General features: G+C 53.7%; 1 protein-coding gene and 1 long non-coding RNA gene across 3 annotated transcripts; one reads left to right on the forward strand and one right to left on the reverse strand.

Moving 5' to 3' along the window:
- Window positions 1-661: 661 nt before the first annotated feature.
- Window positions 662-6,831, reverse strand: BATF2 (basic leucine zipper ATF-like transcription factor 2). 2 transcript variants are annotated; one of them, XM_013044638.2, is made up of 3 exons: window positions 6,654-6,831; window positions 5,261-5,362; window positions 662-2,320 (listed from the first exon to the last, which is right to left on the reverse strand). In XM_013044638.2, the coding sequence occupies exons 1-3, from the start codon at window positions 6,690-6,692 to the stop codon at window positions 1,637-1,639; spliced, it is 825 nt and encodes a 274-aa protein (XP_012900092.1). In that variant the 5' UTR covers window positions 6,693-6,831; the 3' UTR covers window positions 662-1,636. The 2 variants fall into 2 exon arrangements, with proteins under 2 accessions (XP_012900092.1, XP_004770164.2); XM_004770107.3 differs by having other exon boundaries at window positions 662-2,323.
- A 3,101-nt stretch (window positions 6,832-9,932) lies between these two features.
- LOC123388690 lies at window positions 9,933-12,367 on the forward strand. The gene is made up of 3 exons (XR_006603184.1): window positions 9,933-10,176; window positions 11,346-11,510; window positions 11,804-12,367. It is a non-coding gene; the product is annotated as an uncharacterized LOC123388690 (long non-coding RNA).
- Window positions 12,368-14,748: the final 2,381 nt, after the last annotated feature.

The raw sequence follows: 14,748 nt of genomic DNA on the forward strand, positions 1-14,748 counted from the left end.
TGGGGCAGGTAGAAGGCAGGATCATCTGTGTTCGATGAACACAGTGCTCCTGATGTCCCATCAGGTCTGTGCCACTTCCTGGCTATGTGTCCTTGGGCTTGGTACTTAACACTCCCAGGCCTCAGTTTCCCCTTCTGAATAGTGGGAGTAATGCCCATACCTACCTCACAGAATTATTAGAGGCATAACCTGGAGTTAACCCAGCACAGTATCTGACAAATTTTAGGGTATATGGACTCAAGCCAGAACACAGTATCCTCGCACACACACACCCCCTACTCCTTGTTGAGTCCTGGACTCAACATGGTACACGGACTCTCATTCCAGACTCCAGCTGACCCCCAATCAAAAGCACCTTGGCTTTCCTCCCACCAGCCTGCTCTCCGTGAACCTGTGCTGACCCCGGCTGGGGCACCATCTGCAATCCTGCAACCATCACACTTGGTCTAGTTGTGTGGTCCTGGGCAAGTTCAGCCCGGCTCTGGGTCTCAGCTTCCTCCTCTGCGATATTCAGAGGAGATTAAATGGGAAGGGGTACGAGGGATTGCCCACCTCTAAATAGAGTTTAGAGGAGGATTAGTCCCTCTTCTTTCAAAGGCCTTCAGTTTCAACCGTGCCGAGTACGACCAGAGATTTAACGAACGGGCAAAGGCAAAAAGAATTGGAAAACACTTTGATTTATTTACCATAACATGTGTGCCGAGACTTGTGCTCAGTGTCCCGGAGTGTGTCAAATACCAGCATAGTGTCTGTTTACATGTGTGTGAAAATCTGGGGGAAGATTTGGGGTTTCTCATCTCAGGCTCCTTACAGAGCTTGTCCTGAGTCTGAGTGAGAACCCCTCCCTATGACCCCATCCCGGCGATACTGCCGCTGAGCTCCTGCCTGGGAGAGGCAGGGAGCTATTGGGGAATAGCCTGGAGAGCTGACCTTGGAGAATCTTCCACAGGTCTTGGTATGGCTATGGGTGCCCCTCCTGCAGAAATCCCTGGAGGGGGACTGTTCCAGGCTTCTCCCCAACTCCAGACTTCAGGTTCAGTTCCTTGGCACTGAAAACACTGCTAGGGGAGAAAGAGTCCACTTCTGGGCCTTCTGGGCCCCTGCCTGGCCTCTCCCCATGCAGGCTTGGACTCTGGACTAGCCCCAGCTAGGGCGGGGTTTCAGGAACTGTCCATGGCTCTGGGAATCGAAAACCAGAAGGAAAAGCTCCTCCCTGCTCCCAGCACGTAAACCTCCTCATACCAGCCCCCAGTTTCTAGGACTTTAGCTCCTAGGGTGCCTGGGTGAGGATCCCACCAGGAGAAGGAAGAGCAGATGGTGGTGTTTCAGGTCCCCCAAAAAGACTTTGTGACCTTGGGCATGTCACACGGCTTCTCTGGCCTCTGTCTCTTTATCTAAAAAGGTGGCGTGACCATCTGGATTTTTGCGGAATGACCATGAAGTTGAAATAAGATAAAGGCGGTCACAGGGCCCAGCGGAGTGCTGGGCAGCAGCAATGACGTTCTTTTCCTGGTGAAATGGTGGGCCAGCTGGTCAACCAAGAAAGGCAACCTCCAGTGGAAGACGAGGAGATGCCTGTGTGCTAAGGCTGCTACTTCAGCCCAAGGAAGGGGCTAGCTCAGCTCCCAGGGATGCGTTAGAAGTGGACTTGAGCAGAGGAGAGCAGGGGGAAGGCCAAGAGGGGGTGGGGGCTGGGATCCACCCCCAGCCCGAGCTGATGTGCAGCTGAGAGCACCCCAGGCTTGTGCTCGCTACCCTGCAGGCAGGCCACCCCCAGAGCCACTGAGAGGTTGTCAGCGGAAGACCCCAGCTTCCCGCTGGTGGGGTACTCCATCACAAGGGGTTGTAGAGGGCCGCATAGGGCTGGGGGGCTGGGCAGTAGGGTGTCGAGCTCAGAAGAAGGCCTTGGAAGGCTGGAGCCAAGGGGTGAGGCTGACTGGACAGGGCTGGGGGATGGCTGGGCAGAAGGTGCAGTGACCTTGGTAGAGCCAAGGGACAGAGAGGGCAGAGGGGACACGGGGAGGCCAGGCGAACTGTGAGGCTGCAGATCTGGAGAGAGCCGGTGAGCCGAGGGAGAGGAGACTGGGGTCTGGAACAGGCCCAGAGGCTCCTGGCAGCCATGTTGTCCGTGGAACACGGGGTCTGGGGGCCGCTCCGTCTGGCCCCAGCCGCCAGGGGTCCCTGGAGCCAAGCAGGTGGCAGAGTCCACGAGGCACATGTCCTCGTGTGTGCGCAGGGTCCGGCTCCACCACACCAGCTCGGCCTGCAGGGCCTGGATCTCCTTCCGCAGCACATGGTTGTGCTTCTCCAGGGTCTCGTGCTGCTGGGGGCAGAAGCAGATAGGTGGGGGAGGGGATGTCAGCCAGCACGTGTCTTCTACCCAGCCCCCAGCATCCTGAACTTAGGGGGAAAGGTATACTGCTATCCAAATGCCTGAGCAGGGGCCCCTTGGCTCCTCTCTGGCCGGCTCTCCCACAACCACCCAGCCCATCTCTCCCATTCTGCTCCTACTGGGGAGCAGACTGGCCTGCACTCCACTTCTACCTCCAGTCCCCTGAGCCGGCTGGTCTCCACCAGCCGGCCACCTCCACTCACCTGAGAACTCCATCAGCCTCCTGACTGGGGCATCCCTGAAACCGTCCTGTCCTCTTGGCCCAGAGGAACCATTTGGTAATTATGACATCAACTGTACGTCCAAGTTCAAGACCTTCAAAGTCTCCCATGCCTCCCTGGGCACCGTGGCCCCAGCTCACCCTGGAGGTGTATCTGTCTGACATCTCCTGCTCCCCTGAACTTCCTGTCCCTCCGGTGGACTCTGCTTCTTCACATTTCCTGTCTCCTCTGCCCGCACACTCTGCCAGCACCTCCCCCACTGGGCTAACCCTGACATGGCCTTCTCATGACCGTTTGGAGGTCATTCTGTCTTGCACACCTCTAGGCGGCTTCATGCCCTTGTCAGACCTCCCTAGCACCCAGAACTGACTCACGGGGGCACTGTGAGAGGAGCCCTGGGTGGTGTTTGCACCAGAACGTTCTACTCGGCACTCCTGAACCAGCAGCTGGTAGGTTCTGTTCTGCTGGACTCTGCGTTCTGCTTACCCACTGAGAGCAAGCAGTTTCTAAACGACCATTTATAGTGACAGCAATGAAAGAACTTTCTTTCCACGGCTCCAAAGGGTGAGTGACTTCCTCTGGTTACCTCCCCTACATCACTACTTTTGTGGACAATTTTTTATTTATCTTTTATTTATTTTCCTTTTTTCATTTATTTGAGAGAGAGAGAGCCTGCGTGTGCGGGGGAGGGGGAGAGACAGAAGCTCAAGCCGACTCCTGGCGGAGCACAAGGCCCCAGCCAGGCTCCATGTGGGGCTCGATCTCATGACCCTCATGACCTGAGCCGAAACCAGGAACCCACGGAGCCACACAGGCACCCTTTTTGCAGACAGTTTTTAAAAGGAGAAGCCACGAGGGTGTTTTACATAAAAAAGTTGCTGCAGACATGAACTCAAAATGCAAACAAGCCTCAAAACCACCAGCAGCCCTACTCCTGGGCTGGTCTCTGCATGTGGAATGATATTTTTAAAACCCGGCATTAGGTCACCTCTCACCTAAATTCTCCAAAGGCTTCAATTCACCTCCAGAAACGGAGTCACTCGCTGGGTCCCTCCTATGTTCACTCGCCACCTCCAGGCCGCTCACGTGTTACCTCCTCAGGGAAGGAGTCCCCAGCTCCATCACCTCGCCCTCCCTGCTCCCTTGTCTCTTCCCTGCTGTACTTGACCCCACAGTGCTCATCACCAGCTGACACCCCAAACCCCTCATGGATCATTGATTTTCTGTCTGGCTCCCCCATGAAAATATGAGCCCTGGAGAGTGTGGGGTAGGCTTTTGTCTGCTGTGTCCACAGCTGTATCGCCAATGCTGAGAACTGTACCTGCCACACTGGAGACACTCAATAGAACTTTCTAGAAGGAAGGAACACGTGAATGCATGAAGTCTCTACCCTGTCAGGACGGTGCCCTGGTTCTCACTCATACACACTCATGCCAGCGCTATTTCATCTGCCGGCAATGCCTTTTCCTACCCTCATCCGTTTGGAAAACTCCTATGCATCCTTTAAGACCAGCTCAGACTCCATCCCCATGGACACCCCGATTCCGTGACCTGTGTGTTGCCCCACCCAGGTGCTCCTAGAGCGCTTTATTCTGACTCTATCATCTGCTCCACAGGGCACAACTGAGTTTCTTCTATTTGTCGGGCCCTGTTCCAGGGATGGGGAAAGAGCAGGGGACAAAATCATTCCCTCCCTTCACAGTGCTTCCAGTCTGGTGAGGGAGACAAGCAACAGACCTCTAAAAATCTAAGTCAGAAAACAGGTAGCAGCTGGGTCTGGAGATCGGGTGTTTTAGGAAAAGCCTTCTGAGGAGCTGACATTTAAACCAAACAGCCGGAAAGAGTGAGGATCTAGCCGGGCTGAGGTCTGAGGCTAGAGGGAATGGTCTCTGCAGAATGACTGGGTGTGCGTGGCCAGTGAAGGAACAGGGAGAACAGGGTGTGGGGTTAAGGGGAGGAGAGACAGCATAGGACCTTTGGCAGGGAGGGTTGTGAATTTCACTCAGCGCTCTAAGGACTAAGGTGTAAGCAGCTTTCCCAAGGGCCAGGTCCTGAGCCCAGCTCTGAATCCCCTTCCCTGGGATGAAACTGGTGATGTCCTTTCTCTCTGCACAGAGGAAGAAAAGCTCCAAGGGTCAGGTTACCACCCAAGGTCAAGTTACCATCCAAGGTTAAGAGGCGAGGAAAGTGGAGCCTCCTACCCCGCCCACCGCCCACTGGGGTCCTTTGCCTCTTCTAGTCTCCACAAGGGTCCTGACTGTGGGCAGGGGTTGTGGTCTCCATTTTTGGATGAGGACAGGGAAGCTCAGCCAAGGAGGTAACTTGTAGGTATGAGTGCCACGGACTGGGACTGTAAAGCCAGTCCCTCTTCAACCTGAACCAGTTTCTCTTAGGGTGAGTGCTTGTCTCTTCTCCCTAGATCCGGGGCGCCTCAAGGGCAGGGCTGGGCCTCGGACACACCTTTGTGTCCCCAGAGGCCACCCCGAGTCTGGCACAGTTTGTACTCAGCACCTCTCTCCGGCTCAGGCGACCTGGGAACACACAACCGTGGAGGGGGAGCTGCTCACAGGCAGGGAGATGGGGATGGAGAAGAGGCAGCCAGGCCAGGTAAGTGGAGTCAGGGTCGGGAGAGGAAGGCACCCCTGACCTGGTGCAGGGCGTCCGCCTTGTCCGTGTGCTTCTGCCGGCTGCGCTGGGCCGCTGCGCGGTTCTTCTGTTTCTTCTTCAGCCTCTGATGGTCCTCGGGGTCCTGCAGGGTATGAGGCAGAGAACTCAAGGGTTCCGGCAGATGCCTGCACCCTCTGACCTGGCCATCTGTAAAGCCACACCCTCCCCGATCCAATTCCCCAAGGGTCTCCCGTCTCCTAGAGGACCTCCTCTGGCTTCCTGGGCACCCACACACGGCATCGCTCGCGTGGTACACCTTGTTGCAACACCTGCCTCACCCACACATCCTGCTTACAGCTCCCGATGGGGGAGGACACATGGAGAAGCCCAAAGCCTCAGTTCCAATGCAGACAGAACTGACTTCACGCCTACGCTCTCCTTAGCAGCCATCTGGCTCTGGGCAAATCGCTCCCTTCTCTGAGCCCCACCGCCTCATCTGTGCAAGAGCCATAAAACAGGCATGCGCCTCGTCTGCAAGGTCAGGACCAGGGTCCGATCCGGCTCTGTGAGCCCGTGCCCAGCCCAAGCCCAAAGCTCATATTCAGGGACTCAACAGACATTTATGGAGCACCTACTGTATGCTGGGCACTGAGCGAGGGAGACAGAACCGCAAATCAGGCAGGCAAAAATCCCTGCCCTCCAGTTGCTGACATTCTAGGGTGGCTGCAACCTGGAAGGAATGCATGAGTGGACCCGAAGCTCCCCAGCAGTGCCCCTCCCCTTCCCCTGGGCCCCACATTAGGGGGTCCTGGTCCATGAAACTTAGACAAGATTTTTAACCCCAATGCCCAAAGTTTTGGAAGGTCAGGCAAGAGAGAATGTTGGAGCCCCACAGCCCAAATCCCCCTTCCCCTAGGTCACTCTGCAGGTGTGTTCTGAGTGTAGGGAGCTCAGATAAGACCCTGTCCTCCCTGGCTGAGGACTCCATGCTGCTCAGTTCAAGGTCACTAGAATTGCAGGTGCTGGGAGGCCCAAGAGACTGGAGCCTGGTGGGGGGAAAAGACCTGTGCTTGACAGAAGGAAGTGGGCTTCTGGTCCTTGGGTCCCAGGAGAGGAACAGGGCCTCCAAGGGAAGCCAAGCCAGGGAATTTGGGGAGGGCAGTGGGGGGAGGGGTGGGCGAGGGGACAGCCTTATTCAGAAGCCACATTCTAAACGGGAACGTGGCTCTGTCCCCTGAGAGCAGGAAAGCCCGCATTTCAATCACCTGGGGAAACTGAAGCCCAGAGAGGGTTTATGTGGGTCCCACGGTCACACCGCCCATAAGTACAGAGCTGGGACTAGAAGCTCTGAACACGTTCCTCCCGGCCTAGAAACTGGGGACGCTTGGCCCTATTCCCCTTCTCATCCCCTGTCCCTGGTTCCCTGTACTCACCGTCCTGGTCAGTAGCCCATTGCCCCCACAGAGGTGCATGGCTTAGGCAGAGGGTAGGCAGAGGCTCAGTTGGGGTGTCCCTCTGCCACTGTGACCTCCCAGTGCCCTCTGGGGGCCCAAGGAAGTGGCAGCTCTTTAAATCCCCGGTGACCACTCCGCCCCCAGCAAACCAAGTTTCAGTTTCTTCTAAAGCCACCGGCTGCTCAGAATCCCTGGCTCGGGTTGGCTCACGTGGCTGGAATTTCCTAACATGAACTGGCCTTCCGGTTGGGTCCCTTTTCTGGAAGGAGAATGAGGGAGGGTGGCCAGAGGAGGGGAGACCAAAAGCCTGTTAGGGGGAGGGGTGTTCTGGGGGAGCAAGAGCAGGCGGCCAGGCGCAGAGCCAAGAGGGGAAGCCAATGGGGAGCCGAGGGCTCATGTGGGACATGGGAGGGCCTCTGGGCTCTGGCATTGCCAACCGTCCATGTTCGCAGCCCACCTCTGGCCCGTTGGAGCTGCGTGGCTTTGAGAAGGTGATTCACCCTCTCTGAGCCTTAGTTTCCTCATCTCTAACCAGTGTAGGGGGTGGAACAAATAGCTATTCACAGCTTCACAGAGGAACCAAGCAAGACAATACAACCACCCCCAAACCCTCTGAGACCAATGTTGAGGCAAGTGTGCAAAAATAAGCAATGGCCCTTAAGTAGGAGAACAGATGGATAAATTACTGTGTTTTCATTCAACAGACCACGCAGCAGGAGAGGGAGTGGTGTCTAGCGGTTAGGAGAACAGCTTCCAAGCTATGTGACTTGGGGACATAATTTCACCTTTCTGGGGCGCCTGGGCGGCTCAGTCTTAAGCGTCTGCCTTTGGCTCAGGTCATGATCTCGGGGTCCTGGGTCAAGCCCCACATCGGGCTCCCTGCCCAACATGGAGCCTGCTTCTCCTTCCCCTCTGTCTGCTGCTCCCCCTGCTTGTGCTCTCTCGCTCCTTCTCGCTCTCTCAAACAAATAAACACAATCTTAAAAAAATAAGAATTTCACCTTTCTGCGCCTTTGTTTTCAAATCTATAAAGTGGGGATAAAAATAGTTCTGATGGGAACGTGACATGAGTTGAAGCGGGCAAGGCACCTGTCACTGTGCTTGGTACAGAGGAAGAGTTCAACAAGTATTTGCAGCCATGAGCTGTGGCCGGTTCGGAGCTGCACTGAGCATCGCGTGCCTGCGAGTCCATCGTGTCCAACTGGTTGAAAATCACAAGCTGCAGCAAGGTCCGAACAACACCAGTTCTGTAAGGTGTAATCATATGGGTACGCGAATTTGTAATAAAAGTATAAAAATGTGGGGCGCCTGGATGGCTCAGTGGGTTAAGCCGCTGCCTTCAGCTCAGGTCATGATCTCAGGATCCTGGGATCGAGTTCCGCGCCAGGCTCTCTGCTCAGCAGGGAGCCTGCGTCCCCGCGCCCCACCCCCCCCCCACCTGCCTCTCTGCCTACTTGTGATCTCTCTCTCTCTCTGTCAAATAAATAAATAAAATCCTTTTTAAAAAAAGGTATTAAAATGTGCATGTGAGGGATGCCTGGGTGGCTCAGTGGTTTTAGCCTGGGTGGCTCAGTGGTTTCAGACCTCTGCCTTCAGCTCAGGTCATGATCCCGGGGTCCTGGGATTGAGCCCCGCATCTGGCTCCTTGCTCAGCGGGGAGCCTGCTTCTCTCTCTGCCTCTGCCTGCCACTCTGCCTGCTTGTGCTCTCTCTCTTTCTGACAAATAAATAAATAAAATCTTTAAAAAAAAGATTTTATTTATTTATTTGACAGACAGAGATCACAAGTAGGCTCTGCCTAGAATCCGGCACCAAACCAGCCTGGGCTTTAGATTCAGACTCTGCTCTGATATTAGGAAGTAGGAACTCGAAGGTCGGTGACCTGCAGCGTCAGTGTTGTATCTGCACGCTGCAGACGACAATGAGATCAAACCTAGTTTACAAAGTTGCTTTGAAGATGGAAAAGAATGAGCTGAGAAGAAAGCTCTTTGCATATTGCAAAGTGCTCTCCCACTAGAATCCATTCCCGTTGGTGAGACTGGTGGGAACGCAGGATTAACGAAGCCTCCTAATTTGGCCTCCGTCCTTGAAAGGGGCCTTGGAGCAGAGGCTGAAGTGGGGCACCTCCTGCGGGGAGGCTGCCTTGATGTCTCTGGATGATTTTTGTTCCAGAAACCAAGAGGGCCAGGTCATCGTGCCCAAGGCAGGCCCCTATGGGCTCAGTAAGCCAGTGCATGAGCTCCAAAGGGAAGGATCTGGGGAAGCCACACACATAATGTAACCAAGAAAAAATATCTGTGGGTCAGGGGCAGTGGCTAGGGCCCCATTGTTCCCCAACTCAGCCCCCAGCTCCAGACTCGGATCCCCAGTCTTTCCCTCTGCAGACCCTAGTCCTGGGAGGAAGGGAGACAGTCCCTGAGTGTGCCTGTGGCCCCTCTCCAGAGGCCACAGCCCCGGAGGAAGTCTGAAGGAGGCAGCGTTTATGGCTGGCCCTCCCTGAGGCGTGGCAGGGATGAGGGACACAGAATGGGTAATGTTTAACCATGAATGGCTGTGCGTGGCTTCCCCCAGACTGGCTGCACAGGCTTCAGGGTCCCCCAGGGCAACTTCTCACTTAGAAGGGGAAGACACTAATGCCTGGAGAGGTCAGGTGGCCTGGGAGGAGGGGACAGAGCTGGAGGCAGGACACGCCTCTCCTCCGAGGCTTGAGTCCCCGTCCATAGCCAGGTTGGAAGGGCTTGATCCTCTAGGTCAAAGCCCGAGGCTCCCACAGTGGGAGGCTTGGAGGCCTCCCCAGACTAGAGCTACAGAGTGAGACCTTGGGCAATGGTTCTTTCCTGTCTTACTCTCTGAAGTATCCCCAGGGCCTCAGACACTGCCTCCACATAGGGGGTGTTCAACAGATGAATGAACGAACAGAAGTCCTGCCGACAGCTTGTCAGAAACCCCAGAAGCTTCCTGGACAAGTAAAGAAGCTTCTGCCTTATTTATTCCCATAGGACCTGCTTTGGGTTCCTGGGGGTCTCTCCTTAGCCAGCCTCCTCATTTTACCAGTGAGGAAACAGAGAGGCACAGGGAGGATAGAGTCCCCCAGCTGGTTTGAGAGATGTCCTGCCCAGTTCCTTCCCACACCTTACAGGCTTGGAGGGATGCTGGAGGTCTCTAGTTATCCAGGAATGAGGAGCCTCTGGCTAGGTCTCCCCCACCGTGTGCACCCCTCACTTGAGGCCTGGTCTTCTTTGCAGAGCAGAGAAAGAGGCCAAGTGGTTGCGGATGGAGCCGAGACTGGCTACTGGCTTCCCACTTGCAACTGTGGATGGGCCTGCCTGGGAGTGAAGCCTCGGCCACATCGGTTCACACTCGGCCCAGGACAGGAGCCACACACCCAGCACATCAGCTGGCAGGGAGGGGTGGGGAGTCTACAGCAACAGAGGACACTTCCTTCTGGGGAGATCAGAGGTCTTCCAAAGAAGAAACTCTTCAGCAAGGACATCGAAGGACAGGTAGGCTCTATTCTGGCACCTGGACATTTTTTTTATAAGATTTTATTTATTTATTTGACATATAGAGATCACAAGTAGGCAGAGAGGCAGGCAGAGAGAGAGAGAGAGGAGGAAGCAGGCTCCCTGCTAAGCAGAGACCCCAATGTGGGGCTTGATCCCAGGACCCTGGGATCATGACCCGAGCAGAAGGCAGAGGCTTTAACCCACTGAGCCACCCAGGTGCCTCTGGGACATGGAACTTGATCTCGGGTAAGTCACTTAACTCTTCATGCCTCTTTCGTAAAATGGGCATGATAAAAAAGGGATTTGATGAACTCATATGGAAAGGGCTTAGTACAGTGCCTGGCACACAGAGAGTCACATACACATCAGTAAAACTTTTAACAAAGGTATTCAATAAATATCTGATAAATTTTTGTTCACATAACCAAAGGCTTGTATTTTATTTCATTATTATTATGTATTTTAAGAAAAAAATGGTGGAGGGGTGCCTGGGTGGCTCAGTTGGTTAAGTGTCTGCCTTCGGCTCAGGTCATGATCCTAGAGTCAGAGTCTTGGGATCGAGCCCCACGTTGGGCTCCCTGCACAGCGAGGCGTCTGTTCTGTCCTTCCCCCTGCTCGTTTTCTCTCTCTCTCCCTATCTCTCACTCTCTCAAATAAATAAAAAATCTTAAAAAAAAAAAAAAAAAAAGAAAGAAAGAAAAGGAAAGGAAAAAAAGGTGGAGTCCATGAGGGATGAGATTTTTTTCCCCCTAATGAAATACCTTCTCAGTGGGAAAAAAAAAAAAAAAGCGTTGCTGTCCCTGTGTAAGCAGCAGTACTTAATATTTCAAATCAGTTGCTCGGGGCGCCTAGGTGGCTCAGTGGGTTAAAGCCTCTGCCTTCGGCTTGGGTCATGATCTCAGGGTCCTGGGATCAAGCCCTGAGTCGGGCTCTCTGCTGAGCAGGAAACCTGCTTCCCCCCGGCCCTCTGCCTGCCTCTCTGCCTATTTGTGATCTCTCTCTGTCAAATAAGTAAATAAAATCTTCAAAAAAAAAAAAACTTGAAATCAATTGTTCAAAAGTTCTCATGCTTATAAAGGAGTATTAATAAAAGGTAGGAAATTAGAATTCTCGGTTCTTACTTTTCTAAGTGATCTAACTCCAGCTTACGTTACTGACATGTCTAGAGATACCAGCTTCAGGCACAGCTGGATCATGAAGCCCAGACAACATCATCAGGAGCCAATGTCTCACCCTCGCTCATCCCACATGTTTCCACAAAGGGCCAGGACTTGGTTTGGCTTAAGTCATGTGGCTATTCCTGACGTCAGTCACTGTGGCCAGGTGGTAAGGTAAGATAGGCAAGGCTGGGGTCCCAGGCCCATCCTGGAGTCCAGGAGAAGGGGTCAGCCCTGTCTTAACCCAAGGGATGAGGGGTGAGGGAAGGGCAACCCCCACAGGGCTGTTGGCAGAAGAAGGGGAAACGGATACTGGGCTGACGCCACCATCTTGGCTCAGATTCAGATACGCAGAGGCTGCCGCTAGCCGTCTATCCCTTGGCGGAGTCACATCCCTAGGTGGGATGGACTCCATGCCTCCCATCTCTGACATCAACCCTGCACCCCCTCTTTCCATTGCTTCACAGGGACTCGGGGTGGAAAAGTGGTGGCTTGCTGAGGGGAAGATTCCAGATGAACCGAATGCTGGGCTGGGACTAGGGCAGCAACATCGTGGGGACTCCCCAGGGCGGAGGGAAGAGAGGACTTTCACTTCAGCAGGGCACCCTGTGAACACCCATCCCAGCTGCCATCTGCAAATAGCCGGGCTTCCCAGGAACTGGATGACTTCACCAGGGCTCAGTGACCCCGTCACTGCTCAGTGGTTAGTGGAAGCTGGGGCAGGTGCCCAGCCCTCATCCTGCCAGGCCTCCTGCTGCCCCCAAGCTTTGTGCTTCTGATTCTCTGTTCCTTGAACATACACATCTTTCCAGCAAGCGGACTCAAACTTTGGGAGTGGGCAGGGAGTATAAATAATCAACAAGTGAGTACTGGGGTCAGCAAACCTTCCCAGGGCTTTGCAGGATGTGACCCGGGGGACAGCAGCTCCTGGATTTTTCAGGTGGCCCAAGTCCCACACAGGCTATGGTTCAAATGCCTGCTCTGTCACTTCCAGCTGTGTGACCTTAAACATGGCCTGTGGTTTCTCTGGGCCTCAGTTTCCTTGTCTGTAAAATGGGGATAATACCCTGGCCAGAGCTGTCATGATGATGGAAACCATGGATGGAAAGCAGTCACCAGGGGTGCCTGGGTGCTCTGTGGGTTAAGTGTCCAACACTTGATTTTGGCTCAGGTCATGATCTTAGGGCCATGGAATCAAGTCCCACGTCTGGCTCTGGGCTCCGGTTGTGAAGTTTGCTTGAGATTCTCTGTCTCCCTCTCTTCCTCTCTGCCCCTCCCCCTGCCCACACTCTCTCTCTCAAAATAGATGAAAATAAAATCAGGAAGGAAGTCACCAGCAAATTCCCTCTTTCCCTCTTTTCCCAGAGTCCCTGGCCAGCTCTCCCTTGTCCCATCTCCAGGGTCTGCTGCAGACGGCAGAGAAGCCCAGGCTGGGAACCCTGCTTAGATCCTAGACACCGAGAGGAGGGACTGTCACCTTGGCCTTTGAGGGAGCCTCTCCACTCCCCAAATGGCATTCCCTCATGTTGTCTTTGGTGTTGGTTCCCATAAGAGCTCTGGGCCTTGTTTGGAGGCTAATGGTGGGGGGCCGGGTGGGGGGCGGCCAGGCAAGGTCACAAGCCAGAGTCTGGAGAGGCTTAGTGCGGTGGGATATATGAGCCCAGCTCAGCGTGGCCAGTGTCCCCCAAGCAAGAGACAAGAGAGCACGTGTATTGGCTGACCCATCCCAAGTACTGTACCAAGGGGGTCAAGAACTTTGGCAAGGCAGCTTGGCCGTAAGTCAAGGTCAGAAGACTCGAGACTGCCCACCTGGTCTTCCTGGGATGGCGCCCCGAGTCGGGCTTTCTGCTTGGCGGGGAGTCTGCGTGGCCTTCCCCTCTGTCTTCCACATCCCCACCCTCTGGCTCATGCTCTGTCTCTCTCTCAAATAAATAAAATCTTTTTAAAAAAGTATTAAAAAGATCCATATCCAGCACCAGAGATGGATAATCCAGGAGGGGCAGATGGAGCAAGGTGGTCCGAACACACCAGCTTCTAGTTGCAAGATAACGAAGTACTGGGGACGACGACGTAAGGGGAGACCCCCCAGGCCCAGAGCCAACAGTGCCTCGAGAGGTATAGGGAAGTTACGAGAATAAATCCTAAGAGTTAGCATCGTAAGGAGAATTTCTTCTCCTTTTTCTTTTTCTTTCCTTTATTGTATTTACATGAGAAGCTAAACCTATCACAGCAACCATTTCACCAGGTCAAACCATCATGCTGTAGACCTTAGGCGGTGACCGAGGTCAATCATTTTGCCTCTCAGGTTGCCGAGGGAAGGCATAGCTACCACGCACCCCACCAGTCCGTTCACCCCGCCAGGCGCCGTGGCCACGAGAAGCCTGGGCACAGTATAGCTCTCGAGGACCCCACAGGCACACGTGGTCGTGTTTGTTGGAAGAGCTCAGGCTCTCAAGACCTTCCCCCACTCTAAAGGTTCTGGAAAAGCCTAAGGATGTCATGTGCCCTTGGACGGAGGTGTGCGTGAAGACTTTGTTTTGTCATCTGTAAGTTGGAGTGAGGCAGCCGGGCTGAGGCCAGGAGTGAGGAGGCCTGGACACTCCTGCTTGCCCTGTGAGGATTTATTCGGCCGGGGCCGGCACGTCGTACACACCCACCGGGGACAGCGCCTTTCCTGGGTGCTTGCGGTTTACAGAAAGATCAGGGGTGAGAGTCCTAGAACGGGCCAGAGCAGAACTGTGGTCTGAAGGCCACGGCCATTCCAGCGCACGCACTCCGCCTTCCAGCTCTCCGTTTACTGATTAGTAGGACAAGACCTACACTTGGGTATGCTGCCACCAAGTGATAGTTGATGCTTCTGTCATTCGCCTGGGCTCAAAGATGACTCTCACCAGGGGAAAAAAAAATAGGCTTTCTCTTATCAAAACTATAGCTTTAAACAACGTCCATGAACGTTATACTTCATTATAGAAAATTCATCGAGGGCAAGCTTAAAAATAAATACTTATATACACAAATAAATAAATAAAATACTTAGGTACAGCTCTGGCCAGTGCTTCATGACTAGCAATTTAAGTAAGGCAGGATCTTTTCCCCCGGCTTGCTGTTGTTCCAGGATAAAAAGAGTTCTGTTACTTTTCTTTTATGATTCTAAAGGTGATACACGAAATGTATTGCCGACTCAGAAAGGGTGCACCTCTTACAATTAAAATAATACCAAAAATTTCCTCCCCAGACATTGGGTAAACACGTGTGCCTTTTTAAAAGGCATCTAGAGCTCCATCCTCAAGTTCTAATCCATTTACTGGGCCTCAAGAAACTCTCCCTCCAACAGCAGGTTTCACAGTTGTTAAGATTTGGTATTTCAGTTTCCCGATTCTCTCTTGTGAATATATATATATTCACAGTTTTA

Source organism: Mustela putorius, unplaced genomic scaffold (genome assembly GCF_011764305.1).
Source record: "Mustela putorius furo isolate JIRA1106 unplaced genomic scaffold, ASM1176430v1.1 tig00000127_pilon_pilon_pilon, whole genome shotgun sequence".
In the NCBI taxonomy this organism is placed as follows: domain Eukaryota; kingdom Metazoa; phylum Chordata; class Mammalia; order Carnivora; family Mustelidae; genus Mustela; species Mustela putorius.